At 44.0% G+C, this 27,062-nt stretch overlaps 2 protein-coding genes across 7 annotated transcripts; one reads left to right on the top strand and one right to left on the bottom strand.

The window, feature by feature from the left end:
* Nucleotides 1–941: 941 nt before the first annotated feature.
* LOC100843978 (putative ion channel POLLUX-like 2) lies at nt 942–10,775 on the bottom strand. Of its 4 annotated transcripts, XM_024461622.1 has the most exons (26): nt 10,498–10,775; nt 10,267–10,364; nt 9,992–10,104; nt 8,945–9,210; nt 8,677–8,748; nt 8,470–8,545; nt 8,214–8,312; nt 7,960–8,114; nt 7,772–7,903; nt 7,559–7,645; nt 5,951–6,035; nt 5,717–5,864; nt 5,016–5,092; nt 4,847–4,927; nt 3,775–3,966; nt 3,580–3,693; nt 3,355–3,447; nt 3,103–3,229; nt 2,945–3,021; nt 2,547–2,594; nt 2,393–2,462; nt 2,244–2,317; nt 2,044–2,154; nt 1,606–1,837; nt 1,366–1,506; nt 942–1,265 (listed from the first exon to the last, which is right to left on the bottom strand). In XM_024461622.1, exons 1-24 carry the CDS (start codon nt 10,572–10,574, stop codon nt 1,751–1,753), a joined length of 2,559 nt encoding a protein of 852 aa, XP_024317390.1. In that variant the 5' UTR covers nt 10,575–10,775; the 3' UTR covers nt 942–1,265; nt 1,366–1,506; nt 1,606–1,750. The 4 variants fall into 4 exon arrangements, with proteins under 4 accessions (XP_024317390.1, XP_024317389.1, XP_024317391.1 ...); XM_024461621.1 differs by having other exon boundaries at nt 1,031–1,265; nt 1,366–1,837; XM_024461623.1 differs by having other exon boundaries at nt 1,031–1,265; nt 1,366–1,837; nt 10,010–10,104.
* Nucleotides 10,776–18,766: 7,991 nt separating this feature from the next.
* On the top strand, nt 18,767–26,897 carry LOC100843670 (extra-large guanine nucleotide-binding protein 3). Of its 3 annotated transcripts, none has more exons than XM_024462017.1 (9): nt 18,767–20,057; nt 20,190–20,327; nt 20,634–20,720; nt 22,988–23,092; nt 23,180–23,365; nt 23,947–24,121; nt 24,687–24,931; nt 25,893–26,062; nt 26,150–26,897. In XM_024462017.1, the coding sequence occupies exons 1-9, from the start codon at nt 19,218–19,220 to the stop codon at nt 26,751–26,753; spliced, it is 2,550 nt and encodes an 849-aa protein (XP_024317785.1). In that variant the 5' UTR covers nt 18,767–19,217; the 3' UTR covers nt 26,754–26,897. The 3 variants fall into 3 exon arrangements, with proteins under 3 accessions (XP_024317785.1, XP_024317784.1, XP_010234602.1); XM_024462016.1 differs by having other exon boundaries at nt 18,768–20,057; nt 24,678–24,931; XM_010236300.3 differs by lacking the exon at nt 20,634–20,720 and having other exon boundaries at nt 18,779–20,057; nt 24,678–24,931.
* The last annotated feature ends 165 nt before the right edge of the window (nt 26,898–27,062 follow it).

Here is a 27,062-nt window from a genome sequence, read left to right as displayed (position 1 = left end):
TTTGGTGATGCAATTGCTCACTACTGTGATCAGACAAATTGCTATACTTGTCATCAAAGTTTTTATGTGAAAAGCTCCTAATTAAACAATAGTTTAACTTGATAGGATGTGGCTGTGGCTTTTGCACAGGTTGCTAACCTGTTAGAATTGTGACTTTTGGACATGTAATGGTGAACTGGCTGTTAGTTCACTTGTCTTATTCAAGTTGTCAAGACAAATGAAAACTTTAGTACAATGATGTAATGGGACCTGATTATGTTTGATCGTATTTAAGTACCTTTTAGTTTCCAATATGTGTTGATTTATTTTTATGTGGAAAATGTGAGTTAACTTGGTATCGGGATTCATCAATACTGATAGATAAGGGGTAACCTCACCACATCTAACAAGTGGTGAATGTAACCACAGGCAAATAATGCATCCAAACAATGCCTGAAGTTTTAACCACACAGGCATGTTTCTCAGGCATGAAAAAATCTCAGGCACGTTGCTCAAGGTAGCAACCAAAGAGACCCTTCTATCTCAGGTGGAGATGGCTTTCCGAGTATACTTGATCAATAAAGGACCATGTCAGTGATGTTGGTACTCTAGTTGCTTGAGTCTGGTTCGGATGTAGCTGACGAGGACTGGGCAAGTTTTACTCATATGTACACGCACCGCATATGCTGGAATGAGAACCAATCTGAATGTTCAAGTCCGGATTTCCGTTCTGAGTAGGTCAAAATCCGAGTGATTCACTAAACTCTCAGTTTATGGTCTGCTGTCTGCAACCAAACTTAGTGTTCGAAACAGGGTCATCCAGTAGATATCACAGATTTTATTTCGAATCCAGCTTCTTGGCCACTTCATGTCAAACGATGAACTAGCAGCGCTAGCAGAAGGAATGTTCCATACGGTTAGAGCACAAGGTGATTTCAATCTAGTGTCATTGGAGTCGAGGATACCCCGCTTATACTTGTTCGCTTTGTTCCAAGTTGTGCTCCAGGTATGCCCAAAACACTATTAGGGAGGACGCATCAGGGACGCCGAGTTGATCTCATCTTACAATATCATTCCTTCATTTTTCATGTAATGTAACAGCTGTTGTGATTTAAGATATATGGCTAAAAGATGTATTGTTAGCATGGTCGAGGGATGATGTACCATTTACATATCAAGCAATCAGTGGCAACGGTACTCTGTTGTTCTGGGAGTCGTCAAACCTTTAGTTTTACCAATCTGCCCATTAGCATTTGCCATCAATTTTCTCATTCTCACATAATCCCCTGGATGTATAAGCAGGCCATGGGTATAAGTGGATGGCAAGTCAGCTACAGGCAATAAATCTGAAAAAAAAAAGCAAGAGAACACGAATGTTTTGCTCACCTCCTGGTTAGGTAGATGACGCTAAAGCTGAAGAACTTAAGAATTTTCCCGTCACACTGACACTGCTATTCAATAGTCAGAGCACAAGAGCAAGGTCCATACTCAATAACCTTGTTTTTTTCCTTTGTTTACTCAAGGTTGCTGCATAGTACAAGTTGCAGTTGAGCAACAACGAACCAAATAAAAAATGGCCCAAAAAGTTCTACAGCTATGGAGGAAAGGAATATTTGAGCAAATAACCTTTCTTATCGCTCTGAACTCAAACAGTAGAGCAATTATTAACAGGCTACATGTCATCTCATTGAGCAGGAAGAGCTGCCAAAAATTCGGAAGAAACGGCGAGCTGAAAAGGTCATGTGGAATTTTTACTGTCCCTCGCCAGTGATTATTTACCTTCAAACTCAGATATCACGATGAGTGAATCCGTCCTTTCAAAAGAGAGTGGCTCCAACTTGTTCGTGGGATTTATATGCTGCCATGGTGAAACAATATATGAATTAACAGATCATTAACACCCGCTGAAGCATGGTAGCTGATATTTACGAAGCGATAAGAGCTAGTGTCTGCACAAATCAGGTCTATAGAAGCTAGATCCCTTTTGAATAGCAAAGTTAGCAAGAACCTTGGCTTAGAACATTGTGAATACATTAAGTAAAAAACTAACAAAGAAGTCTTAACCTGCTTCTGGTCCTTGACATAACCGATTGCAACTTCACGACGCAAAACTGCCCTTTCAGAAAGCTCAGAGAATGATATTTTCTCTCCTTCCTTCATGTACAGTCCTATTTCCTACAATGAGCACACGCAGCAGGGCAGATGATTTAACAACCAGGAGCAGCACAACAATGTTCAAGGAACACCAATAACGGTTATATTACCTTAATATAGATCTCATCTCCTTCGGCATCCAGAATATCCTTCCATACTCCGTTCAGCTCGCTACATTCCGCAACTACAATTTATTTTTATCATGAGACAGAGCACTTTTAGGAAAATAAAAGAGCTAAAAGATAAGTAGACAACCAACCCTGTGCAGTCACAAGGCTCATTACTTCCTCTGCTCCAATAAATGAAAGGGAGGGTCTTATTCTTGATATCTGCATAAAATGCAGAGGTGAGAACGTTTTTACAAATTTAAATAATTTCAATGAACTGAGCAGTTGACAAAATCAAATCCTTACTTGCTTTCCCAGTCCTGTGTCCACAATTTCTGATACAAGATTCTGAACCTATAGGATATATTCAAGTGAGAATTTGGTAATTGAAGCAAATCGGTATTTCTTTTAGTATGGGATTAGTTATAAGAAAATCAATGCGGCCATGCGGGGGTGCTTAGCTGAACTGCACCAGATTAAAATAAAGTTCCTCTGTAAAGGGAACATGAAACTAGGTAGCCTGGGAGAAGTGTCTATATTTTGAGTAATGATTTGTTGATTAAGGGTCAAGTTTTTGTCTTTCTAGACAACTCATGTGTACAATATGTTATACGCCCCAAAGCAACACATTGCAGACACTTCGATGAGAAACATGGTGGTTCACTTATGCATTTTGAACATTCTTTGTAGTGGGAAGAACTGACCATTATGTCATTTTTCTGGCAAATGTTTTCAGCAAGGAGAAGGGTATACGCCAATTGCTTATCAGTCTGTACAGTATCTGCAGAAAGCACACACAGATGAAACTTCTTTCTTATTAACAGGGAATAGTATATTTCTGTTGTTGTCACATTACTCATACCTCCAATGAGCCATTCTCTGTCAGATATTACAACAATTGAAAGGGGAACATTTTTGTTACACTTTGCAGATTTACTAATATTAATAATCGCTTCCTTCAAACTATCATAGTTCATAGGACATCCCACCTGTATGACATATTATCAAATTAAAATTAGCAAATAACAAGAGTAGGGTAAAGTTATGCATGTGCGAGAATCCTGTCTGTGAGCTTCAGTGGCCAGTGCATACAAAGAGAGAGACCGAGTAAAACCTTATGAGTAACTTTAATATTTTTTAGTTGGCTCTGCATAAGGGGATTGACAACACTTGTCCGCTCGGTAATAGGGGTTTCTGACAATATTTCCTGTACATTAAAGTGAATTTGTTAGACCAGTTCCACCCGAATAATGTAATGGGTGCCCTCGCCATTTTCTTGCTACAATTCAAATGTGAGAGAAGCATATTTATTTCTTGTAACCTTTGTGCCTATACATACCAATACACTCCCAGGTCCAAGGTAATTATCATATTCTCGAATCATATCAGTAATTTTTGGACGCCAACCAACAATAAGTATGCATTCCCTTGGTCCCAGCATACATTCGCTGCTCTGCATAAAATTAACAACTTATGAACCCAGTAATTTGAGAAGGGAGGATTCCCATCAATACATCATTGCATTGAACTTTACCTTAGAGAGCGATTTTGAGGGGCGCTTCGCAATGTTCTTTATCCGTGTTTCATTCATTTCGGTAGACACATTAGAAGATCTTCGACCCTCTTTTGAGTCTGAGTAATAACCTGAATTTTGTGTTCCTACTGGTACATTTAGAACTGTATATTGTGGTTTTGTCCTACCACAGACAGGAGCAATAAGAAGCAACTGTGAAGCAAAGAAATCAAGAGTGTAAGGAAATGAACTAGAAAAAATTATATGCCAAGTATCCTCTGAAACTGATGATACAATTGCAAAATACAACACCCATCCCTTCCTTCGGTAGCAGCTAATTTTTCTTCTTTCCCCATAAATGAATAGTCCATACTGCTTCTTTTTTTCTTGTTTCCCCATAAAATAGACGTTCGTATAAAAGGTCTGAAGATACCAGCGGCATGTTCTTAATTCCAGGGGAACACACACCATTGGCGCAAGAGATATTGCAATATAGTACTCCATCCGTTTCTTTTTAGTTGTACATATAGGCCTTGCAAGTTTTCTCAAAATACTTGTACATTTAGACTTCCAAAGCTTAATTAATTATTGCGCTCTTACTTTTCCTAGGCAAACAAATTCTATCATCAGCCCACTGGATGGAGGGAGGTGGGGCTAAGTAGAGATTGGAGGAAGATTGAATGCATGGTGCAATTAATTGCATGGGAATCCTTTTGGCTTATTTTGTCTCTATAAGGCTGCATGTACAACTAATCTGAAATGGAGGGAATGGTCACTTTGATAGATGGCTAGGACAACAAGAAACAAAAACTTGAACAACCAAATTTCTCATAGAATTCTAGACCAATAGAAGAAAGAAATAAGTCCATTTTACCCCCCCTGAACTCATTGGGAAGTTCAAAAAACACCCTGAACTCAAGGGTCAAACCTACCCTTTCTAGTGAGAAACAGCCTAGGGGGGTTAGGATGCCCGGTTTTCAAAGTTCAGGGGGGTTTTATACCCGGTTTTGTAGTTTAGGGTGTTTTTTGAACTTCCCGATGAGTTCAGGGGGGTAAAATGGACTTATTTCTAGAAAAAACAGAAAATGCATACTTTATCTGTTTCCTTCAGCAATTCATCCTCACTTGGGTGGAAGTGTATCCCTCCGGATCGAAAGATACCGCAAACAACTGCCTGACCATGAACATAAAAGGTGCATGACAACAGAGAAATGGTGCACACTGCTGAGTTTTAGGCATTCACTTATTTGAAACAACATTACATCTTGGGTTTTACGTCTCACGTCCTTGAACTTCAGGCCTCCTACTTCAGGAATGCTGAAAAGGTTGAAGACATTTTCTGCAGGATAAAACCAAAAAATCATGAAACCAACTAACCAAGTAAGATAATGGTACTACCATCCAGACTGAAAAACAAGGTAGATACTGCTAACCAATTCAGTATAAGGCAAAAGTGTATAAAGCAAAAACCAATAAAAATAGTAATAATATCAGAAACATGATAATACCGGAACAGTTTTGCTAATAAATGAAAGGTTATTGTGTCTGAGAAAAATAAATGATGTCTAGCATGTGGTTGTGGTCAAAGCTGACCATGAAGGTGAAGAAAGTGGGACATCAGTACATGACACAGCACCATTTGACTACTATTTAGTACATAAACAAAATCAGGACTGCCATACATGACAGGTTTTGACTTTTGAGCTTAGTCACAAAACATGAGCCTGTAAAATATATCTTATGGCCAAAAGACATGGTTAAAGTGCCGATAGTTGCATGTTAGATCCTGCAAACAAACAAAACATGAGACTACTATTTGTGGATTTTCTGGGATTTGATCCTGTAAACTCTCAGTTTTTTTTTTGCGACTCAGTTGCCAAACCTTAAGTATAATAGTGGTAACCATCTGCGCCTGTCCCAAAATTAGTATACCAGAAAATACATATCAAGATTAGAACAGTACTGCGGGAATTAAGCAAGTGTCTGTAGATTTTAAGAAGGCCCTTTTGCCTAGAGCACTGCACAAACAGCTTAGAAGCAACCATCTCCACAGGCTGCACATTTAAGCCTGTGATTGATTTTAGAAGTTCGATGGTGGTCGAGTTAGAAGCCTACATTGGTAAAACATGATGAATACATAAGGTGTCTATATGCTGTTATATAAAAACTGTACATAAATGGTGGATGTTGCATATACCTCAACAATTGTAGGAACCGATGCAATTTGTGGAAGAGATTGAAGTGCCAATAAAGAAAGAAATGCATCTGTATCCACTTCATATCTGATCATGTTCAGCAAGAGTTTAGACAATTAAAGAAAAACCAAGTAGTGAAACAATAGCAGAAGTTCTGTAATGGTTCATGAGCCCTGTTCAAAAGAGAGAGAAAAACAGAGATCTTATCATGCTATACTGGGTTGTTGATTGTATCAGTTTTGTTATGATAAGATTTGTTAGCATTTTTTGGCTATTTCTTAGGGATTAAACTTGGTAGTTAAGTTGCTAGTGGATATAATAGAAGGGCATCCATCTGTATTTTGAGAATTAGGAAAATACTAATCAGATATTACTGTATCTTCCTCTCTTCTCAACACAGCCTCGGAGCCTTGGCAGGTGGTACACCCACCCAGCTGATTAGGAGCAAATGCCTACCCTTGGTCCTTGGAAATAGGGATGTAAACGGATCGGATCAGATACTCCTCTTCCATATCCTTTACCGTATTTTTCAGTCGGATTCGGAGCGGAGCGGATAATGATCAGGTGCGGATTCGAATACGGATTATATCGGACTACGAATTCGGAGCGGAAATGGAGCAGACTCGGACCAGATATGGACAAATATTATCGGATAAATACAAGGAAGGCGCATAACTTTATTTCCACCATATAAACAACCCAGACAAAAAGTTTATCTAATGTTTCTTGTTTGCAATGAGCAAAGTGTAGCATCAAGCTTTCAAAGTCACAACTCACACCAATACACAACAATACTGGAAATGATGCAACCAGCGGCGTAGCACGTTACTTATCGGTCATTTCATGCTCGTGCGGTGCAATTAGGATTATATTTATATATGGAGTGAGGAGCAGAGGGTAGGCTAGGATTTAGGCCGATGGACTGATTGGGTATCCAGTGATATGACACCGGGCTAATTTTATCGGATAATCCTAATTGAGGACATCGGATTATCCGCAAAAAATGGCGAATAATCCACATCCGTCGGATATTAGCAATAACATATCCACTACCATATCCGTCGGATATCCGGTTGACCAATATCCGCATCCGTATCCGGCGGATTTCTAAAATTGCATACCCTATCCTCAAAAACGGATGCGGATGCGGTTTCGGAACGGAAAATATCCACACCTTTTACATACCTACTTGGAACGTACAAAACCTTGACACAACATTTTTTCTAGAAACTACTCCGTAAGTATTATTGCTAACAAATGACATGTTAAAAGTTGACATATGACATTACATCCAAGAGAATGCACCATTTTTCCTTTAAAAGAATTTGTCTTCATAAATCTCTTAATTCTGATAAGAGCGCTGCTTTTTTTCAAGTTATTCATCTCAAAGCCTCCAGTGAAAAGTTTCAAGTGTACCATAAGTAGTAGCACAAAGGATTTAAATATATACATTTTACAGGAGTTGGATGGCCTGCTGTTTATCAATTATCACTATCTCTACAAGATAGAAGTCTAAAGGATCGTCATGAAAAATGAGACAAACTTCCCTTCTAAAAAATGATTTCCAGTACAGCAAAGAGAAAGTATATGCATATATGGTATATACATACCGTTCATTTTTCGCTGGTAAGATGATTATAGACTTTGCTTTGTTTGCTGCTGCTCTTTCAAATGATTTTGTCAAGCTGAGGCTACAACTGCAATTTAAGAAGAGTCACGGTGATTTTTCACGTTTCAAGGGAAACATCTTGTATAAAGGTAAAAATACTGAAGCAAGTTGCATCTATTCAGAAAGCAACACAAGAAGTGAATAACCCCTTTACCTCTTGGTGAAGACATCAACATGGTTTAAATCTTTGGATATGCTGTCCCCAAACTTCTCAATATGCTTTCTGGGAAGTTCTGAGAGAAGGAGAATTCTCTGCTTTCTTGACACGTTCAAACAAAACAATGGGCTGTATTAGGTGATATAGATAGATATGACCAAAATGCAATGTTATCACTCAGTTACCTTGCTGTTGCAGTGCCTAAGCGGATTGCTGATTCCTGGAACTTATTCAACTGATTCAGTATGGACGTTAGATGACTATTGACTCCACAGATAATGATATGATCATCCTCAAGGACTTGCAACTGTGCCCCTTCCCTTACCTTATGCATTTGGTTCTGTGTACAACAAGGTGAAGTTTTTCAAAGGCTTAAATTGATATACATACATATATATTTAAAGGAACCCAGTTTGTATAAATTTTAAACAAAACTCACTCTAAATTGTTCTGTCATGGCGCTTAACAAACGAGAGTAGAACAATATACCCCAGATAGCAAGACAGAATCCGATGACACGTTCAATACGTGTCTTTTGCTGTGAAAAAAGCAAAAGAATGTATTAAAAAAGAGTTCTGTAATAGGGAAATATCTATCGAATGGTTGATCTAAGCTATTAGCTAAATTTCATAACTAAGTAAAATATATTGTTCTTAAGCCAGAAAGGAATTGGCAATAACCAGACCAGCCCTTACTCTTAGATGAGTAGATGATGAACATAGACATGCCCAAGCTTCCCATAAGCACTCCTCCAGAGGTTGTTCTTTTTTTCTGAAATAGAAACCAATATATTTCATCATCTTTTTCTGTTCGTACCAATTAGTGAGGATGTAGGATATCCACCTATAGAAACAGAGAATACAAAGAAAATACACACACATTTAAATTAAAAAAATACAGACCTGAACTTATGAAACAGCAATCCTCCTACAAAGACAATAGAAAAACAGGTGACGAGCAAAGTGATGATCGACCTATGAAGATAGGCAAGACAAAGTATCATGTTAGTTCACTATGAACAAGAAACTTCAGTTATCATGTGTAACATTATGTGTAACTTAGGAATTCACAAGCTTTTGGGGATGTGCAGAAAAGTGGTAGCCCAGTAAATGTAGTAGTATCATAAAAGAGGGATTGAACAATAGTTAAAGCTAGATATATTTCACTTACAAGGCAATGTTTCGGTCAAGCTGTGTATTGAACAGATAGTACAAGCGTGAAATACTCCATTTGACATCAGGCAGTGGTGGGAAAGTAACATCTAGATTAAGAGGAACAGGTTTTCTGACAGGATCAGATATACAAGCAAATGGCAAACTTGTAATAGTGTGTGACATCTGAGGGAGCAAGTTCATTATGAACTGCATCTGGCCTACAACAATTCGGTATAGAAGGCAGAATGTGATGCTTAGCATAGTCACCGTGCTGTAGTTTCCCTGAAAAGTTAAATGAAATTGAATATTTAGCAAACCGAAGGTGCATTAATAGACTATATGTTGCAAAACATTGTGTCTACAGGGAGCAGACTACGACGGACAGGACTGCTTGTATATATATTTTTTTGGTGGGTCATGACTACTTTTCCTATCTATGAGTTCTTGCAGGTTGCTCCATTTTTCTGGTACCGATACACGTTACACACAACTCCACTGAGTTTGATACCTAAGCCAAAGTACCTTCCATATATCTCCGATTGGAGTGCGTTCAAGAGTCAAGTGGTGTCGAATCATTACTTCCAAAGGCACAAGTGGGTTGCATTTTTTTTTGGTATGATCAGTAGGCACCCAACAAGACATATTATTCTGCACAATTTGCAATAATTGACCTGTCTTCCATCATAATGAGGGACAAGTCTGGTACTGGTCAACCCACAGAGGAGCAGCTCGAAACTGTTACTTTGGCGGCATTGGGCTGCCGCTTACTTGTACAGTAAAATTAACTAGCTTACAATACACAACCATGTAGCGCCATTTCGATGTTCTCGCAAGCAATCCATTCACTTCAGTCACATTGTCCTAGAAAGCATGAATCCTAAATATCACACATGGTCTCCCATCTATCATTCAGATATAAGTACGTAGTTATGCTATGAAAGATAACATGCTAGCCCCTAGCACCTTGATATGACAAGTTAGCACATTTTTCAGACTAAGCTCATCTGGCCATGCATTGATCGATGTGAGTTCAGGTTATCACAAAATTGAAAAAACAAATCACCTTAGCAGGAAGGCTTACACCATTCTCTGCCCGTGAAGGGGTCGGCGTTTCCACACTAGACCTAATTCCCTTTTCGCCTGGCCTCTTCGCTGAATCAAACACTCCTGCTCGTCCTGGTCAAGGTAAATTAAGCTTCAACAGAGAGCAGGTCGCACAAATCGGACCAACCATAATGTAGAACATGATGCAAATTCTTAGCAAAAGCTTGCTGCATTTGGTACCACGGACCAACCATAACATAGAAAATGAGTTGGCCGCATTGCTGGCGCACGAACCTCGGTTGCTGCCGCTGGGGAGATGGCTAGCCGAGCAGCGAACCCCCAAGCCGCCGCCACCACCACTGACGCGGAACCTGCCCGGGAACGCATAGAACCTAGAAGACACGCTCACCGGAGCAGGAATTAAGCCAAGGTGCGGATAAGAAGAGCGGAAGGCCGGATCAATTGCAGGGACCGGCCGCGTCGTGCAGCTCAAATTCAAAATGTTCAACAGTGTGCCGGGTGTACCTGAGGAGAGCTGGAGGCGGAGCCCGGAGGGCTGAGGCCGGCTGCGAGGAGGCGGCGGCGTGGAGCTGCGATCTCATCTCGGCAACAACCGGCGGCGGGCGGAAGAACCGAAGCCGGTACAAGTACACAGGAAGGGAGCATGCGGTGCAGGAGGTGGCACTGGTCGTTGACTAAACTAGATTGCGCGGGGCTTCCTAAGATACTTTTCGCGAGAGAAAGAGAAGAAGAAAAAAAATGGCTTCCGAAAGAAAAACAAAATTGGAGCCACGAGAAGGAGAGGGAAAGAGATGACCCCAGCAGGATAAGGTGCATTTAAAAAAAAAATCCTGCCATGTATTTAGATCGTGATTCACGATTCGTGAAAGATACAGCTCTAAGATATGACAAATAACAGAGCTGCATTTGAATATCCAAGTGTCACCTAACCACGCAAGGAGGCTGCACGTAAAAAGCAAGCCAAACGAACACAGAAGAAATATCCTAGCCCCTAGCCTAAGAGCATCTCCAGTCGCGCCCTCATTTGGCGTCCGGCGCAGCTGTTTTTTAGGCCGTTCAGGGGGCGTCGGTGGATTTTTTTTTTAGGGTTCCGCCGTGACCCAACCGTGCCCCCGATAAGAACTCCTCAAAATTTGAAAATAGACAAAAATTAACTAAATTCGGCGAAATTTAAATGAAGTAGGCAAAAATTTAACTAAACTCGACGAAATTTAATTAAACATAAAGTTTTTCATTACATAATTCTATAATTAAAAAAACGGCCGCCTAGTCGTCGAGATTGCTGAAGTAGGCGAGGTAGGCCTCGTCGGAGTCGTCGGAGCCGATTTCGATCGGCTCCCCCTTCACCTCCAGCGCCGGCCTCTTCCCCGCCTTCTTCTTCTCGGCCGCCTCCCTCGCCGCTTCCTTGGCGCTCCATGCTAACGCCTCGACGTTCGTCATGGCGAGGCCGAGTAGGCAAACTCCTCGGCCTAGCGCTCGCTGGCGCGCTCCGCCGCCCGCTGCCTCGGGGTCGCCGTCCTGGCGCCATTCAAGCGTCAGGCGCTCGTACTCCGACGTCGGCGTCCATTGCGGCTCCGGCTTTGGCCGGATTAGGCGGAGGTGGCCGCGAGGCGGCTCCGGCCCCCGTCGGCGGGAAGACGCCCCCGGCGCTGCGGAAAGAGCCCGAGCCGGGAGGGTGTAACATCCCAAATTTTCAATTTCGGATGTTCGCACCTTTTCATTCCTCATGCATATCACCTTGATTATATCTTAAAATTTTGGTGTTTCATTATGATGCTTTATTGAAAGTGTTTGAAATTGTGTTTTGGAATGTGTTAGGTGGATAGAATTTGATTTGACAATTTTAAAGAATTTAAAAATGCATTCTAGGATTTTATTTGGATTTATTTAAGCTTAAAGACATTAAAACTATTTTTATTATTTTATTTTTGAGTGGGAATAATTTTCCTGGACTCTAAATGAAATATATTATTTTACAGAATTTTTGGTAATTTTTCGGAAGCCATTTGATATTTAAATGATTTAAATGGATTTTCGGGTGAATTATAGATCCTGAAAAGTATTTTTCTTTTACTCTTTTCCTTTTCTCTGAAAATACGCTTTCCCCGCAAGAAAACGTATTCTCAGCGAAATACGCTTACACTTAAAACCCCGAAGGGTTATCTTCTAATCCTAGCCGTCCATCTCAGATCCAATGGCTATCCCTTCTTCTCTCCCTTCTCTCTCACTGACAGGTGGGCCCCACCTGTCATCCCCCACCTCCGCAAATCTCCAACCGCCGCCACGCCCATGCGCCCGTGTCCCGCGCATGCCCTTGCGCACGCCCGCGCGCCCACGACCCCGGCGGCAAACCGCCGGCCACCTCGCCCACGCCCCCTCTGCCCCTATAAGTTTCCCCCGCATCCCCTCTCTCGCGCGCCCACGCTCTCCCCTTGCCACCTGCGCTCTTCTTGCCCGTGCGCCCCAATCCACGCCCCAGCCGCCGCCGCCCAACTCCGGCGAGCAATCGCCAGAGAATCGACGACCGATTCGCGAAGCTGCTTGCACCGTTCGACTCCCCGCGACGACGTGAACCTTCTCCAACCCTTCATCTTCTTCCCCGAGCCTTCTTTCTTCGATTCCGCTCATCTCCGGAGAATTTGGGTATGGTTTGGTTCATCTCCCGTGCTTTTCGGTTAGCCCTGTTCAGGCGTCGATTGTTAGCAGACCGCTGACCACGATGTGCTCTAGGTTTCACCATTGTGTAGAGCGAATGTTTCTCTATGATTGATCTGTAGTGCTTAGCCGTAGATTGTGCATCTTGTGCACTGCATCGTCGTTGCAAAACTGTATTCTTAGCAGCCTCTCTGTCGTATCTCTGCCGCGGCAGGAAGTTGTAACACCATTCTTAGCGGGTAGCCTAATTCGCAGTAGTTCTTCCTGTTGTCCGTAGCATCATTTTAGTTGATTCTTTCTGTAGTTTGAACCTTAGGTACACCCCTACACAGCAATTTCCTAGTTGGACCATTTCAATTTCACCTTCACTAGCAGCACGACGATAGAAGTTCATATCCTGTACTGTTCTGTTTTAGAGTAGCCACATTCATCTGTTCATAGCTACTGCCTCATATCTCCATAGTTCGTGAAACCAGTGCCATTTGGAAGAGTAGATCCTATTCTTGGATTCGTATGTTTAGTTCTTTGTCAGCACCAGTAGCTTTTCAGTAGAGGTTAGTATCCTATATCTGTCAGAATCTGACTAGCCACCTTTGCAAGTCAGTAACTTTTGATCTGTTTATCCAATTGACCTGAAACCTGTTGCGTTAGTTAGTAAAATCTTAGTACTGTACTGTAGCATACGTTTCATGCCATGTACTGTACTTTAGCACCTTATACCTGTCAACCCTAGTTGCAACCTGTTAACAGTAGCAGGTTACTGAATTTTAGACTTAGCCACTCTAGCCTTGGCCTTAGGCTTTAGAACTTGGTTTGTTAATACTATGGTACTACTTAGATGACGTTTAGGTTCTGTTTTTGTATGCTTGTGATACATCCTTTATCCGAAGTCATTTCGAGTTATATTTGGATTTTGAGAGGTGTTTGGAACTATGCATTTATTGTTGTTTCGTTCTTCGCGTTAGATTATTCGGATTGCGATTGCGACGAGTGCCAGGGAGTTGACGACCGCAACAACTTTTCTGATCCAGGCAAGTTACACATATTGATCATGTACTACCTATATTTTGCTTATGCTATCTTGTTTACAATGTCATAGGATGCATGTTAGAGTTATTTCTTTATGAAGTATTTATCAAATGCGTTTTCAACATGTTTAGTTATTCCTTGTAGATTGCTTATAGGATTTTATTGCCATGCCACCAAATACCATAGGTTATGTATTTACATTTTTCCAAAGCATGCTATACTATTATAACGGGACGGGACCCAAACTATATTGAAAAGTATTAAGTGTTCTTTATGAGCGAGTATGTTTTTGGGAAAAATGTTTTCGAAATAAAACCAAAATGTTTTATCTGGATAGAGTGGTATGATGGAGGCCAGTTGGCTGTCGGCAAGTGTTGTAACCCCGTAACGGGTACACGCTCAGGAGAAGGTGGGGACCGCCGTCCAGAAATCCAAGAGTTCAAATCTTCTCATGTACCCAAAGGCTTCTTGTGCAACCACTTACTGTTATGGGCTCTACCTTGGTCGACTAACTAGCGGGAAACCCTTACCTGGGTATCGCCATCCGGAGAGGGGCCAATGTGCTCTTATGGGGCGGGCGGTGCCAGAATTAGGTATCAGGGGGCTTCTAGTGAAAAACTTCGTCACAATCTTTACCTGTTGCGCACGCTTGTCGTCAGGCAACACTTTGGACTGATTGTGTCAAGTGGGTAAAGTGTACAAACCTCTTGAGAGTGTCAATCTAATCGATTAGCCATGCCCTTGGTTATGGGCGACTTCGAGTCATTAAGTCAGGAGAAGTGGAGATCTTCAAGTTTTGTTTTCCATAAACTCCAAAACTGTTTTGACTCGATGGAAGGTTCCACAGGATGGGTCAGGGGAACCGGGATGCTATGTGAGTGTCAGATGACCCAGAGTGCATAGCTAGGTCGTGGAGTGAACATCCACATAATGACCATACTATTGATCAAACCCTGTTTTATCAAAACTCCAGGATTAGAAATTTTTCAAAGGAAAATACTATGAGTATTTCGAAACCCCAAAAGCAGCATTTTGCAAAAACAACCCTAGTAGCCAAACTAGAAAATCCTTCATCATTTCAATGCATTTCTCCTAACCACACAGGTGTGACTTGCAAGTACAATCAATGTACTGACCTCACCTATCATGTGCAGAGAGTGATGCTTAAGAAGAAGACGCAGGGTCCCGAGTCTACACTCAACTTGCCTGTGGCGTTGATGGGACTCCCTCTTTATCAGTTTGCTTTATTTTGAACTTCCGCTTGGCTTGTATTAAGTACTTTGGATTTGTATTTCGAACCGATCTAATAGAAATGTGTATGGTATTTCATCAATGGAACTGTGTGTGCTAGCATTTGATCCAGGGACTAGCACAGATTACACAGAGGTCCGGATCCTTACGGGTCCGGGTCACCACAGAGGGCGGGATGCGTCGGAGCCGCCGTACCGGTGCCTGCCCGCCGGTGCCGGCGAGGGTGCCTCCAGGCGGGGGTGATCGCCGGCGTCGATGGGGGCGAGCACCGCCGCCACAGAGAGCCCGCTCCAGAACCTCCGCCGGCCGTCGATGTTGAATCGTCCCGGTGGCGGGCGCTCGCCATGGCCCTCGTAGCGGGCGATGTCGACGGCGTGGCGGTCGGCGAAGAAGGGCGCCCAGTTCGCCCCGGTGGCGGGGTTCCACCCGGGGTCCTCGTGCTCCTCCACCGTCAACCCGTGCCACCAGTGGGCATTGACGGCGGCTGTGCGGGCATGGCCCGTTGGCACCGGCAGCGGCGGGATGCCGTCGATGCTGAGGGTCTAGTGCGCCGGCAGCCGGCAGTCGGGCGACGCCGGGTACTCGTTCTCATGGAGGGCCTCGGCCTCCTCGAGCGTGAGCGTCGCCCGGCGCCATGTATCATCGTCGGGAGGGTTTAAGGGCGAGAGAGAGAGGAGGGTTTGGGCGAGAGGGAGGAGAGGAGAATGCCAAGTACCGCCGGTGGTCGCCCCTTTTTATATCGCCGGAATGCGAACCGGCGGGCGTGTGAACACGGCGATAAACGCGGCCGCGTGGCAACCGGCGGGCTACCGCCATTAAAATCCACTCGGGAGCCGAGGAGGGGCCGGTGAGAAACCGGTGGGGCAATTAATTGGTCGCTGACAAGACGCGCCCCCGCTAGCCCCCCCCCCCCACTGGTAGGCTGGGTTCGGCCTGGGGGCGCCGGCTAACTTTTTGGGCCGCGCCGGATGAGAAAAACATTTTGGGGAGGCCGACTGGGTGGGTTTTTGGGCGCCGACGCCCCCCAAGCCCGTTTAGGGGGGCTTTAGGGGGGCCGGCTGGAGTTGCTCTAACTCCACCATAAAGTTTCGTCGAAAAAAACCCACCAATTTGTCGGATCCGCTATCACTAGTTGGAGATCAGTAATTTTCAGGCATGCCAAAGGAGTGTTTGAATTGAGCCCACACCTGTCCTACCAAAAGTTGACAAAACAACTTTGAACTAGGGTTGGCTAAAGGAAGTTGGCTTGTCAAATAATAGGAGTCTGCCACCATCCAAAGGAGTACCAAATTTTGATTAAGGACCAAAAATTTGACATGTGACGTCTTGGCACCAAACCAAACATACCTCAAACTTTGGTCAAAGGCAAAGAATCCATCTCGCCTGCCAAGACAGAACTTTTACCAAAAGTTTAGTGTGATCTTTTTGTTCAAATAACAATAAAGGTGAAGTAGGGTCAGGAACAACGAATCTCTTTATGATAAATAGACCCATTTTGCAAGTTGGTTATTACGGGTAGTTCCTATAAAGAATCGGACTAATGACGTATACAATGCTTGAATTATCGACAAATTCATTCATACCTCTATATCTATCTTCGAGGTGTTTGGGTTTTGCAAAACTCCATAGACATGTAGAAGAGAAATGCCATGGAGGAAGATAAGTCTTTTAAGGCCATATGCCTCGAGAGTAAAACGGCCCTAGTTGTGACCAGATGGTCCTCGAATACATGGGAGCGTCGCCTCAATCTTAGATTGTGTAAGGTCCATTCCCCAAGTACAACAACGTGGGCCTCTGTAAGGGGAGGTTGGGAAGTGAAGCACACTCCTCGTCGCCAGACTCCGTAAGGAGAGTGTCTCCAACCATGGGAGAACCAAAAAAAAAGCACATATGGACGCCGCAGAGAAATCAAAAGAACTACAACTAGTGACCCTAGGACTTGGAAGGCCAGAAGTCCAAACAAAGGCAACAAAGAGGGGAAGAAACCAGATCAAAGAAGACCTTCAAGCTTCGCTCTCCCTTTTTCCATCAGTCACCATAGTGACCGGAGAAAAGAGGAGAGGAAACTTGCAAACCTTCCTGATTTGGGACTTCATCGGGATTATTGGAGGATCTTTTACCAAAGGTCTCGTCTCTAAAACCTAGTTGCACTCTTGGCGTGCCGAGACAAGCTGCTGGAAGGGAGGATTTTGGAACCGGCCGCTAGAACCAGCCAAAGGTAGTCGACAAAGAGTTCTCAGAGAGAGAGAGAGGGAGAGAGAGAGAGAGAGGATAACGACATTGTCCTCATCTGCCTCTAACAGACCTAAGATTCTAAAGTAATAATGTACATAAAGAGGACCAAGCTCCCCTCCCATTCACATCCGCCCTGTTGAAAGGGCATTTCTTTCCTAAGTGGTTTTGGTGGTGATGACAACGTGTTGTGTGGACTAATCGTGCGTTAAGTTTTTCAGATTTGATATCAAATAGCGCAAAACGATTCGATGCCCTCAAGATTGGAAAAGAAACATAGTGGAGTTTAGCGGCTTTTTCATTTATTGAGTCGTAGGAACTCCGTACTATTAAGAGGGAGTACACATGGGAAGGTAATAGGTGAATCGCTTTTCACGTACACAAACATACATCTTGCACCCACATAAAGCCTACCAAAAAGTGAGAGAACAGTTTTCTTTTTCTAGCTGTTGTGCCTGTGTTTGCCCAGGTCCGGAAGTTCTGGTGGAGTTCCGGGCGACCGGAACTTCCACCCTACCTCCAGACAAGCTCCGCGATGCTACTGGAATCCTATATGGATTTCCAGAGGTTGAGCCGGAACTGGGCCAGAACTTCCGGTCACCCGGATTTCACCGGAAGTTCTGCCCCTGGAACTCGCAGTGCATAACGGTTAGATTTTGGGAAGTCCATATAAATAACCCTTCGTCCCCAACAGGTATTCTGCCCGAGCACGAAGCCAAGAACAGCCTACTCTCACCCAAGAACTCCATAAGCTTCAATCTACTAGATCTCCCTCCATAGAGGTTCCCCCTTGTTGATTTTTTGAGAATTGGAGGAGAAGAGCTAGATTTAGGGTTTCACCAAGTCACAAAGTTAATTCCCCTTGTTTCTCTCGTGGATTCGTTTCTCTTGCGCTTTTGGGAGTACTAGACGGAAACGGTTGCCTTGAGCTCCTCCTTGGTGTGAGGAGCTCGGCTATTGGATTGGGAGCCTCCAATTCAGTTGTGGAGTTAGCCTCGGTCAAGTTTGTAAGGGTTTGGACTTCGCCTCCAAGGAAGCTACCAATGGAACTCACCTCACCTTTATGGTGTTGTGAGAGCTCATCCCACCTTTGTGGTGTGGTGAGAGTTAGAAAATAGAGTGAGATTTTGTGGCGTCTCTACCTTTGTGGTAAAGCACTTTTCCAAACGGAGATGTACAGCGATCCCAATAGGTGAAACTCCGGTGAAATCTTCGTCTCCGCATGTGGTATCATTTTGCCCTTTACATTCTTGCTATTTATTGTTGCTTCGGCTATTGCGCTTCATTTTAGGATGCATTCACTTTAGGAAATCTAATAAACCTTAAGATTAAATGCTTTGTATCCTTAAAAAATTGTAAAAGGCATCCATTTCACCACATCCATGAGAGGATTGATGCGAATATTGAACAAGAGTACATGTAACCGCACAAGAAGCGGCATGAACCATCCGTCGTCGGCAGGGGCTTGTCACGGGAAGTGCTCGCATTTTCCAATGCCACAAAATTAAGCATCCACAAAAAGAAAAGGAGAAAACACTCCACACCTAGTCCAAACGCAGCTCACTTTGGTCAACGTCCCCTGCGCGATGTGGCGACTCTTGGCTGCGCGCGCCCTCCATCGGTCCATCCCGCCGTCGCACCCTCCACCCCGCCACGACGCCCTCCTTCCCTATCCATCTACGACCACACACCTCGACCCCAACCCGACCATCCCTGGCGCTGCATCTAGAGCCGAGCGACCAGCCATCGATTCGATCATGGAATCCATGAGATTGGAGGTGGAGGCGTAGGGCTGCACGGAACGGACGCTGGGACTGGGACACACAAGAGGACGGACCAGCGACCACCTTGCCTGGCCCATCGTACGTTCGCCAGAGGCGGGGCCACATGTCACTGTACATCGGCCGCCTCGTCCTCCACGCCACTGATTCAAACTCTCCGCCTCCTCCTCTTTGGCCTCGCCTTCCCAGGCGGCGCTCCTCCTCCATGTACTAGCCATTGCCGCCACCCAGCTTAGTTCTCTGCATAGCGACACCGGATCTCTAGTATCCCCGGGGATGTCTTCATCCCCGTCTGCTCCGGCGCCTCCCGACCCGCCGCAGCCGGAGACGGTGTGGTCACGGGCCCTCCGGAAGCTGCTCCCCGCGGGCGCGCCGGTCCCCGACGAGGACCAGCTCGACTACTCCTTCTCCGTCGCGCTCTCCGCGGACGCTCCGGTCCGTGGGCCACCAACCCCTGCCTCCCGCTCCTCCAACGCCGCGGCGGCGCCCCTCCTCCCCTTTTCGCGCCACCGCCGCCGCATCTCCCGCCTCCTCCGCCCGGACCCTCCTGCTCCTCCTACCGCGCCATCGCCGCCTTCCTCACCGGACACCTCGAGCCCTACCTCCTCGCCCCCGCCTTATAAATCCCCTTCGCCGCCCTCTCAGCCACTCCCGCCACCCGATTCGGACCGGCCGGGGCCCAGCAACAAGCAGCGGGCGTGCGCGAGGTGTAGCAAGGGGGTAATGGGGATGGGGATCCTTGGGGAAAGGGAGGAGTGTCTGGCCTGCGGCGCGCGGTACTGCGCCGGGTGCGTGCTGCGGGCGATGGGGTCCATGCCGGAGGGTCGCAAGTGCGTTGGCTGCATTGGCCGGCCCGTGGCGGACGCCCGGCGCCGGGCACGGCTGGGCAAGGGGTCGCGGCTTCTGGCGCGGCTGCTCGCGCCCGCGGAGGTGCGGCAGGTCATGCACGCAGAGCGCGGATGCGCCTCCAACCAGGTGCGGCCGGATGAGATCGTGGTGAACGGGCGACGGCTCTCGCAGGGAGAGTTGGATTTGCTGCTCGGGTGCGCTGTGCCGCCAGTGCGCCTCACGCCGGGGCAGTACTGGTATGACAAGGACTCCGGGCTGTGGGGGAAGGTAAGACTTCAGAATGTCATATGAACACTTCCTTTCATGAATCATTGCATTGATACATTGTGCTGCAGCCTGCAACTGAGCATACATTCGATTTATCAATTAACTGGTCCTATGTTCAAACCATGGTGTCAGGAAGGTGAGAAGCCAGATATGATTGTTAGTTCAAAGCTGAATGTTGGAGGGAAGCTTCAAGCAGACGCTAGCAACGGTAGTACGCAGGTGTTCATAAACGGGCGTGAGATTACGAAAACAGAGCTAAGGATGCTCAAGGTAAAATATTTAGTTAAGACAAGCCACATACTGCAAAATATTCGGTAACATCGCTACTTTAGTAATTTACTGTAAATGAAGTTCCAGCTTGTTTTGCAAGTCAACATGGACATTAGTTATTTGCATTTATACTTGTCCTAACATATTCTGGTACATATCCAGTGAGAAATTTGTCACATAATCAGATAACATGGTCACTAGACAGTTGATATACGCAGCACTGATATGGATACGGGATTCATGATTTTTCAAATATGCCGATAGGTGGATACGTTTCACTAATTTTTTTGTTTTTTAAAAACACAGTTGTGCTTTGAGGTTAGTGAGTATATCACTTCAGGACTTGAGGCTGCACCTCTTTTTGCCATCTTCTGGACTAGACAACTACACAAGGTAGCAAGCTTACTGTTCAGTAATAGCCCATCGTGATATGAAGGTTCACTTGTCGAGAAGTAGAGGATTAAGTAGACTCTTACCAATATCAATGTGAGCAGTGAGTAGTTCAATGTCAAGTCCCTGCCTTGCTAGCTTCTGTTGGTGCTGTTACAGCAGAGGCAGGAGATCAGGACAGATGTTGGGGATCAAGAAAGCCTTATTGAGCTCTTGCTGGGTAGGGCAGTATCCACTATCCAGTATCCAGTATCCAGCATGTATCAAACAAGTATCAGAAACGTGTCAGAATTTATTGTGATTTTTTTATTATTGTATGTTCTGATAATTCACGTATCGAGCATGTATCAGGCGAGTATTACTGTATTAGTATCTGTCGGAGCACGGGTCTCCGGCACCGGGGATGCCGAGCACCCCCTTTTTGGTTCGGTGGAGGGCGAAGCGATCGCTCCGGCGATCGCCGGCGTGACGGTAGACACGAAGTGTGGACACGTGAATTTACCCAGGTTCGGGCCACCCGGAGGTGTAACACCCTACGTCTTACTTTTTGTTGTATTCAAGATTGTATGTGTTGCTTACAAGGTGTCTCGGGGGTTCCCGGGAAGCTACTTGGCGATGGCTCTAACTAGGGTTCAAACTAAGACTGATCGGAACCCTTTGACCGGTGGCATTGCTCCTCCTTTTATAGACAAGGGGATACCACAGGTGCCAATGCATGCAGTGTGACACATTTCCTAGACGCGTGTCACACCCATATGAAATACATTTCTGCTCATCCATGCTGGATGCCATGCAGCGCCCGGTCCACTATACACGGTAGAAAAAATGGTTCGTAGGGTAGTCGCCCTAGCCTTGCTAAGCAAGCCTAGGCCTGCTGATAAGACTCCTGTCGGTGCATTAAATGCACTGTACCCGCCGTCTTGTCCTGTCTTCACTGTTCCGCGGGCCCCGCCTGCATGCCCGAGCGTGGGTTGCTGGGGTGCCCTTCCCGGCTAGCGCACCCGGCTAGCTGCCGGGTGGCGTTTCTTCAACTTCCCGGGACCAGGGTTCCCGGGGCTTCTTATATGCGGGCCCTTAGCTTCACCTTCACCAAGGGCTGACTCCTTGAGGCAGGCTTCCCGGGAGGCCTTCCTGACGGGGCTTCGTTACTGGCGACCCATGCGTCCCGTATCAATGGGACCCCGTGGGCCACTGGTACGACAGTATCGGATACAGTATCCAATACGGATACACTAGGATAGGGAATTATCGGTGCTGCATAAGTTGTTGCTATGCTTCACCTTTTTTTTTTTTTGACCGGATGCTACGCTTCACCTTATTGTTCTGTTTTAATGATTATTCTCAATCGCGATCGCACACCCCTCAACCTAGCTCTTACACTTTTATGTTGGGTGAACTTTTCGCATGTGAACCTATTAACTGGAATTGCATATTAATTGGAATTATGGTTATTATCTATGGTGTCTGATATGCCGACTGATATCTCAAAACTGCAATATTGAAACAACTTACATTGAAAATACCAGCCGTGCAATGTTCAAACAAGTTTACCCCGCTTGGTATAGTTTTAATCAGTACAGTAACTCCAAAAGCATAAGCCTGACATCACTAGTATAAGAATCCAGCATCAGTCTGTTTATCTGGGTATACTTGCACTCACCAGTTTATACTTCATACCACTTAAAGTGAAGCGAAACTGCTCACTTCCAGTTTTTTGGTATTAATTTGTAGTGAGTAGTGACATTAGCAGGACTGGTCGTTGACTTGATAATGTATATTGCCATTTGGTGATTGTTTCCATGTTCCTGTCTAAAGATTGACATGATAATTAAATTTAAATAGAAGTTAGTGGGCACAAACAACAACGAAACAATCTTATTTGCACAATTCCATGGATCAAAATGAATTATCTTTTTTTCCAAATGTTTCGTCTCCGTTGGGAGATTATGATCTCGTCTGCTGTTACATTATCCAAGTCTATGAGTTGCACAGCTTTGTAACTTTTACGGGCAAGCTAATTTTTTTAGCTTATATTTTTGTGTCCCTACATTTTATCTTGTACTCTCGCAATCGTCTTTTTTATTGTTTGGCTCAACGTACCGAAAAGGGAATTATAAGGTTTAATCTCCCATTAGTATGTAAGTTTGCATACTTAATTGGCTCAGTTTATTTTCATGCTTTTGAATCTGAAAACGAAACTTAATTTTTTAGGGCATCATTCATCACCTCTTCAAGATCTTGATCAGAGTTTTTACTGGCTTTTCGTTCAGTTCGGCAATGTACAGTGCCCACGAAATACTCATTTCTGGTTATATGATGATGGATCTTACGAGGAGGAGGGGCAAAACATAATAAAAGGAAATATTTGGCAAAAGGTACATTTTGGAAAATGCTGTTCTACTTGGAAGTTTGTTTGCAAAGTCAACTAAGTAACTATCTTACTCCATAATTTGGTTAGCCAGGCATCTACTCGTCTTATTGCTACCCTTTTTTCGCTGCCAATCCCTCCTGGATATTCGCATGGCTTGAAAGAAGATGCTTCTGTGTACTTGAGTAGGTTTGTCCCAGATTACCTGGAGTTGAAACGAGTTCAGAAACTTCTATTGGTTGGAGTAGAAGGATCAGGATCAAGCACAATCTTTAAGCAGGTTTGTCTACTTGCTCATAGTGCTTCCTCATGTGTCATGTCATATAGATCCGCACAAAGTATTTCACGAAAGTAGGAATGGGTGTTATTAATTTCTACTTTCTGTGATACTAAAATTTGATAACTTTAATAGTTCAAGCAAACACGGTGAAGTTGATTTCTTTGCTTCCAAATATGCAAGCACGTCAGATTTATTTCCTGGTAGAACAGGGAAATTATCAAGCTATGTCACCTAGAAAGTGATGAAAAAAGAGCATGTGTGATATTGAAAATATGCCTGATGAAGAGGTTATCCTACATGAAAAATATGGAACATACGAAGCAAGATAAAAGCTTGAGGGACTTTTAATGCTAAGAGTGACCATACTGTACATTTTTAATGTTTACTAGTATGTTGGTGCCCATTTAAATGGAGGACTTGTGTTACAGAATTAATATCAACATCCCTATATTTATAAATTTCTTAATGGATAATTGTAAGCATGAATTTCAGAACTGAATACATACACGACTCATGGGATATCTTTTCTTAATGGAGAATGGGCCAAATACCTGACTCTGCATTTGTACTTTCTCAATCAGGCAAAGTTCTTGTGTGGAAGCAAGTTCTCTAGAGAAGAAATACTCAATTTGAAGCTCATGATACAAAGCAATGTTTACAGATACCTTAGCACACTGCTTGAGTGGCGAGAATGCTTCGAAGATGAAGCTTTAGAGGAAGGGAGAGAGCTTGACACAAGTCATTACAAGTCTGATGGTGAGTTCTAGTTCAGATTTTGCACATATTTGTTTTTGAGATTTCTTGATATTTTAGTTACTGGTACATACAACTTTATAGTTCTCTTGCTCTTTGTACCTCAATCATGTCAGGAACACAATGGATACTATAAAACAAACATACTGAATTCTAGCGACAAATAAAAAAACTGATCTGTGAAAAGTGAGAAGCTAGTATTTATCAGGTCATTTTAGATATTCAATTGTAACAATTTACATCTTGAACTCGAGGAGGATACTTCTCATCAGTAATTCAGCAATTAGATTATTATGTTATACTCCCTCCGTTCCATAATTCTTGTCAAAATATTACATGTATCTAGATGCTTTTTAGGAATAGATACGTCCATTTTTGGGCAAATTTGAGACAAGAATTATGGAACGGAGGGAGTACAATGCTTCCCTAGATATATGAATTTCGCTATCTTGCTCTATTGCCGCACTGAACTTTGAGATTTTGAGGCAGATGTGTATTTACCTATTTATGCAAGCTAGCCGTTATTGTTTGAATTTCTGAAAACATTGCTGAATGCAAGGTTCAACAGAGGAACCAAAGGTTGCACATACCAAGTCATCTTTATATTCGCTAAACGAAAGACTCGTGCACTTTGCTGACTGGCTGTTGGAGATAGTCGCTCTGGGTGACCTCGATGCATTCTTTCCTGCTGCAACTCGCGAATATGCACCTCTTGTCGAAGAGGTTTGGAAAGATCCTGCTATTCAAGCAACATACAAAAGGAATAATGATTTGTCTTTTCTTCCAGATGTTGCCAGTTATTTTCTGGAAAGGGTAAGAATGGGATTATTTACATCAGCACATAATGAGTGATTAATTGTGCTTCTTTTCGATTTGCTTTTTGTTACTGTTTGTGCTAATGAGCTAATCGCAAGTTTTCTGTTTTACGATTTGTCTAGTGGTGTTTAAGTTGCTAGGCTAGGTACACCATATGGTTCTAACTCTAACATGTATCCTTACCTGGTCGTCGTACATATTTTTCTAAAATATATCATTCAATAGTTCGATCGAACTATCAACTATGTGCTACCCTCTGAATTCCAAATTCTAACAGTTATATACTCCCTCCGTCCCATATTAAGTGACTCAAATTTGTCTAAATATGGACGTATCTATATACTCCCTCCGATCCTAAATTGTTGTCGAAATATTACATGTATCTAGACACTTTTTAAGAATAGATACATTCATATTTGGGAAAATTTGAGTTAAGAATTTAGGATCAGAGGGAGTACTAAAATACGTCCAGATACATGTAATATTTCGGCACTTAATATGGGACGTAGGGAGTATATTTTATTGCATTAAACAAATTGACTCCTGATTACTGATGCCATAGTATGAACATGCTCTGTAGCAATAGTAAATATTTGTTGTTATTTCATAATATTGACTGCCCTTGCCTTTTCTTGGTCGTTATTATTACTTATAGAGAGTTTTTCGTAGTGGTACGTCTGATTTCAGTGGGACAGGTCAATTGTTTTAGCAAGTTCTCTTTTGTTTTGTAGTTTGCGCGTTTTCTTTTTGTGATTACACAACATTGTATTGCTTTAAGTTGGCATTTGGTCATGTAACTAGAAATCTTTTGCTCCTGTTACAAAATGGACCGACAATTTCATCGTTGAATATGTAATTTTGTAGTACCAGCTGTTCATATAGATCATCTTAGTTGCTTAAGTTTCCTTGCCTGGTTTGTGTTCAACAACCCTGACCGGAAGTCTGCATTTCCTTGCAGGTGGTTGAAATATCTAGTAACGAATATGAACCTACAGAGACAGACATCTTGTACGCAGAGGGTATCAACCAGTGGAATGGCCTCTCATTACTTGAATTCTCATTCGATGAGCGAGGCCCAGACTCTAACTCCTACCTTGACAAGCCTGACAATCCATCAACAGAAACGAAGTGAGCTGATATTTTCAAGTTGATGTTTCAGTTGTTTTTTACGCCTGTAATGTCCTGAACCCAACTGACCTCTCTTTATCTTATCAGGTACCAACTGATCCACATCGATTCTGAAGGACTGCGCGGGGGCTTCAAGTGGCTGGACATGCTGGAAGATGTACGGGCCATCATCTTCTGCATCTCGCTCGCAGACTACGACCAAATGTGGGCTCATCAGAGCTCAGGGGAGCTGAGCAACAAAATGATCGCGAGCAGGGACCTGTTTGAGGACGTGATACGCCGCCCGTCCTTCGAGGACACCCCCTGTGTGCTGCTGCTGAACAAGTACGACACCTTCGAGGAGAAGATTGGCATGGTGCCCCTGACGGTGTGCGACTGGTTCGCAGACTTCAGCACCGTGGAGCTACACCACCACACGAAGCAGTCGCTGGCGAGCCACGCCTACTACTACATTGCGGTCAAGTTCAAGGACCTGTACTCCTCGGCCTTGAGGGATCACCGGGACAGAAACCGCAAGCTCTTCGTGTTCCAGACGAGAGCCCTGGAGCGGAGGTCCGTGGAGGGCGCCTTAGGGTATGTCAGGGAGGTGCTGAGATGGGACAACGTGAGGAAGAGCGACGTGTTTGGTGGTAGCGTTGATGAGTCGTCTTGCACTTGCAGTATTGATATTGATATGAGCACATCGTCCTAGCTAGCCTTCGCGAGAATCGCAGAAGGGTTCGGCAAATGTTTATGTTTTTTTACTTTCGTCCTGTTTGTTTCACAATGAAAGCATTGATTTCTCACATTATTCCTCCAGTGTTCACTTGGCAATGAAAGGAGATTTTCTGATTCAGCGAAGTACATAAGATAGCTGGCATTTGGGCCCATATATGTTTGATTGCTGGATCACGGGCCCACTGGTAACCTTGGCAGGCAACTTCATGGCAGAGAACGCCATAGTTTTTCTTTTTTTGATCGTGTAGAACACGCCAGAATAAACAACAAACTGAAAAGTACT

This window comes from Brachypodium distachyon, chromosome 3 (genome assembly GCF_000005505.3).
Source record: "Brachypodium distachyon strain Bd21 chromosome 3, Brachypodium_distachyon_v3.0, whole genome shotgun sequence".
Taxonomy (NCBI): Eukaryota; Viridiplantae; Streptophyta; class Magnoliopsida; order Poales; family Poaceae; genus Brachypodium; species Brachypodium distachyon.
This window is presented reverse-complemented; position numbering and strand designations above follow the sequence as displayed.

Excerpts from the sequence above, each read along its gene's own strand:
- LOC100843670 (XM_024462016.1), top strand. The coding sequence starts at position 19,218 with ATGTCTTCATCCCCGTCTGCTCCGGCGCCTCCCGACCCGCCGCAGCCG. Across the intron at positions 20,058-20,189 it reads ACTCCGGGCTGTGGGGGAAG|GAAGGTGAGAAGCCAGATAT; the intron begins GTAAGACTTCAG and ends CCATGGTGTCAG. Across the intron at positions 23,366-23,946 it reads CAAGCACAATCTTTAAGCAG|GCAAAGTTCTTGTGTGGAAG; the intron begins GTTTGTCTACTT and ends TTTCTCAATCAG.
- LOC100843978 (XM_024461622.1), bottom strand. The coding sequence starts at position 10,574 with ATGAGATCGCAGCTCCACGCCGCCGCCTCCTCGCAGCCGGCCTCAGCC. Across the intron at positions 3,022-3,102 it reads CAGAGAATGGCTCATTGGAG|ATACTGTACAGACTGATAAG; the intron begins GTATGAGTAATG and ends TGCTTTCTGCAG. Across the intron at positions 1,838-2,043 it reads ATGTCAAGGACCAGAAGCAG|CATATAAATCCCACGAACAA; the intron begins GTTAAGACTTCT and ends TCACCATGGCAG.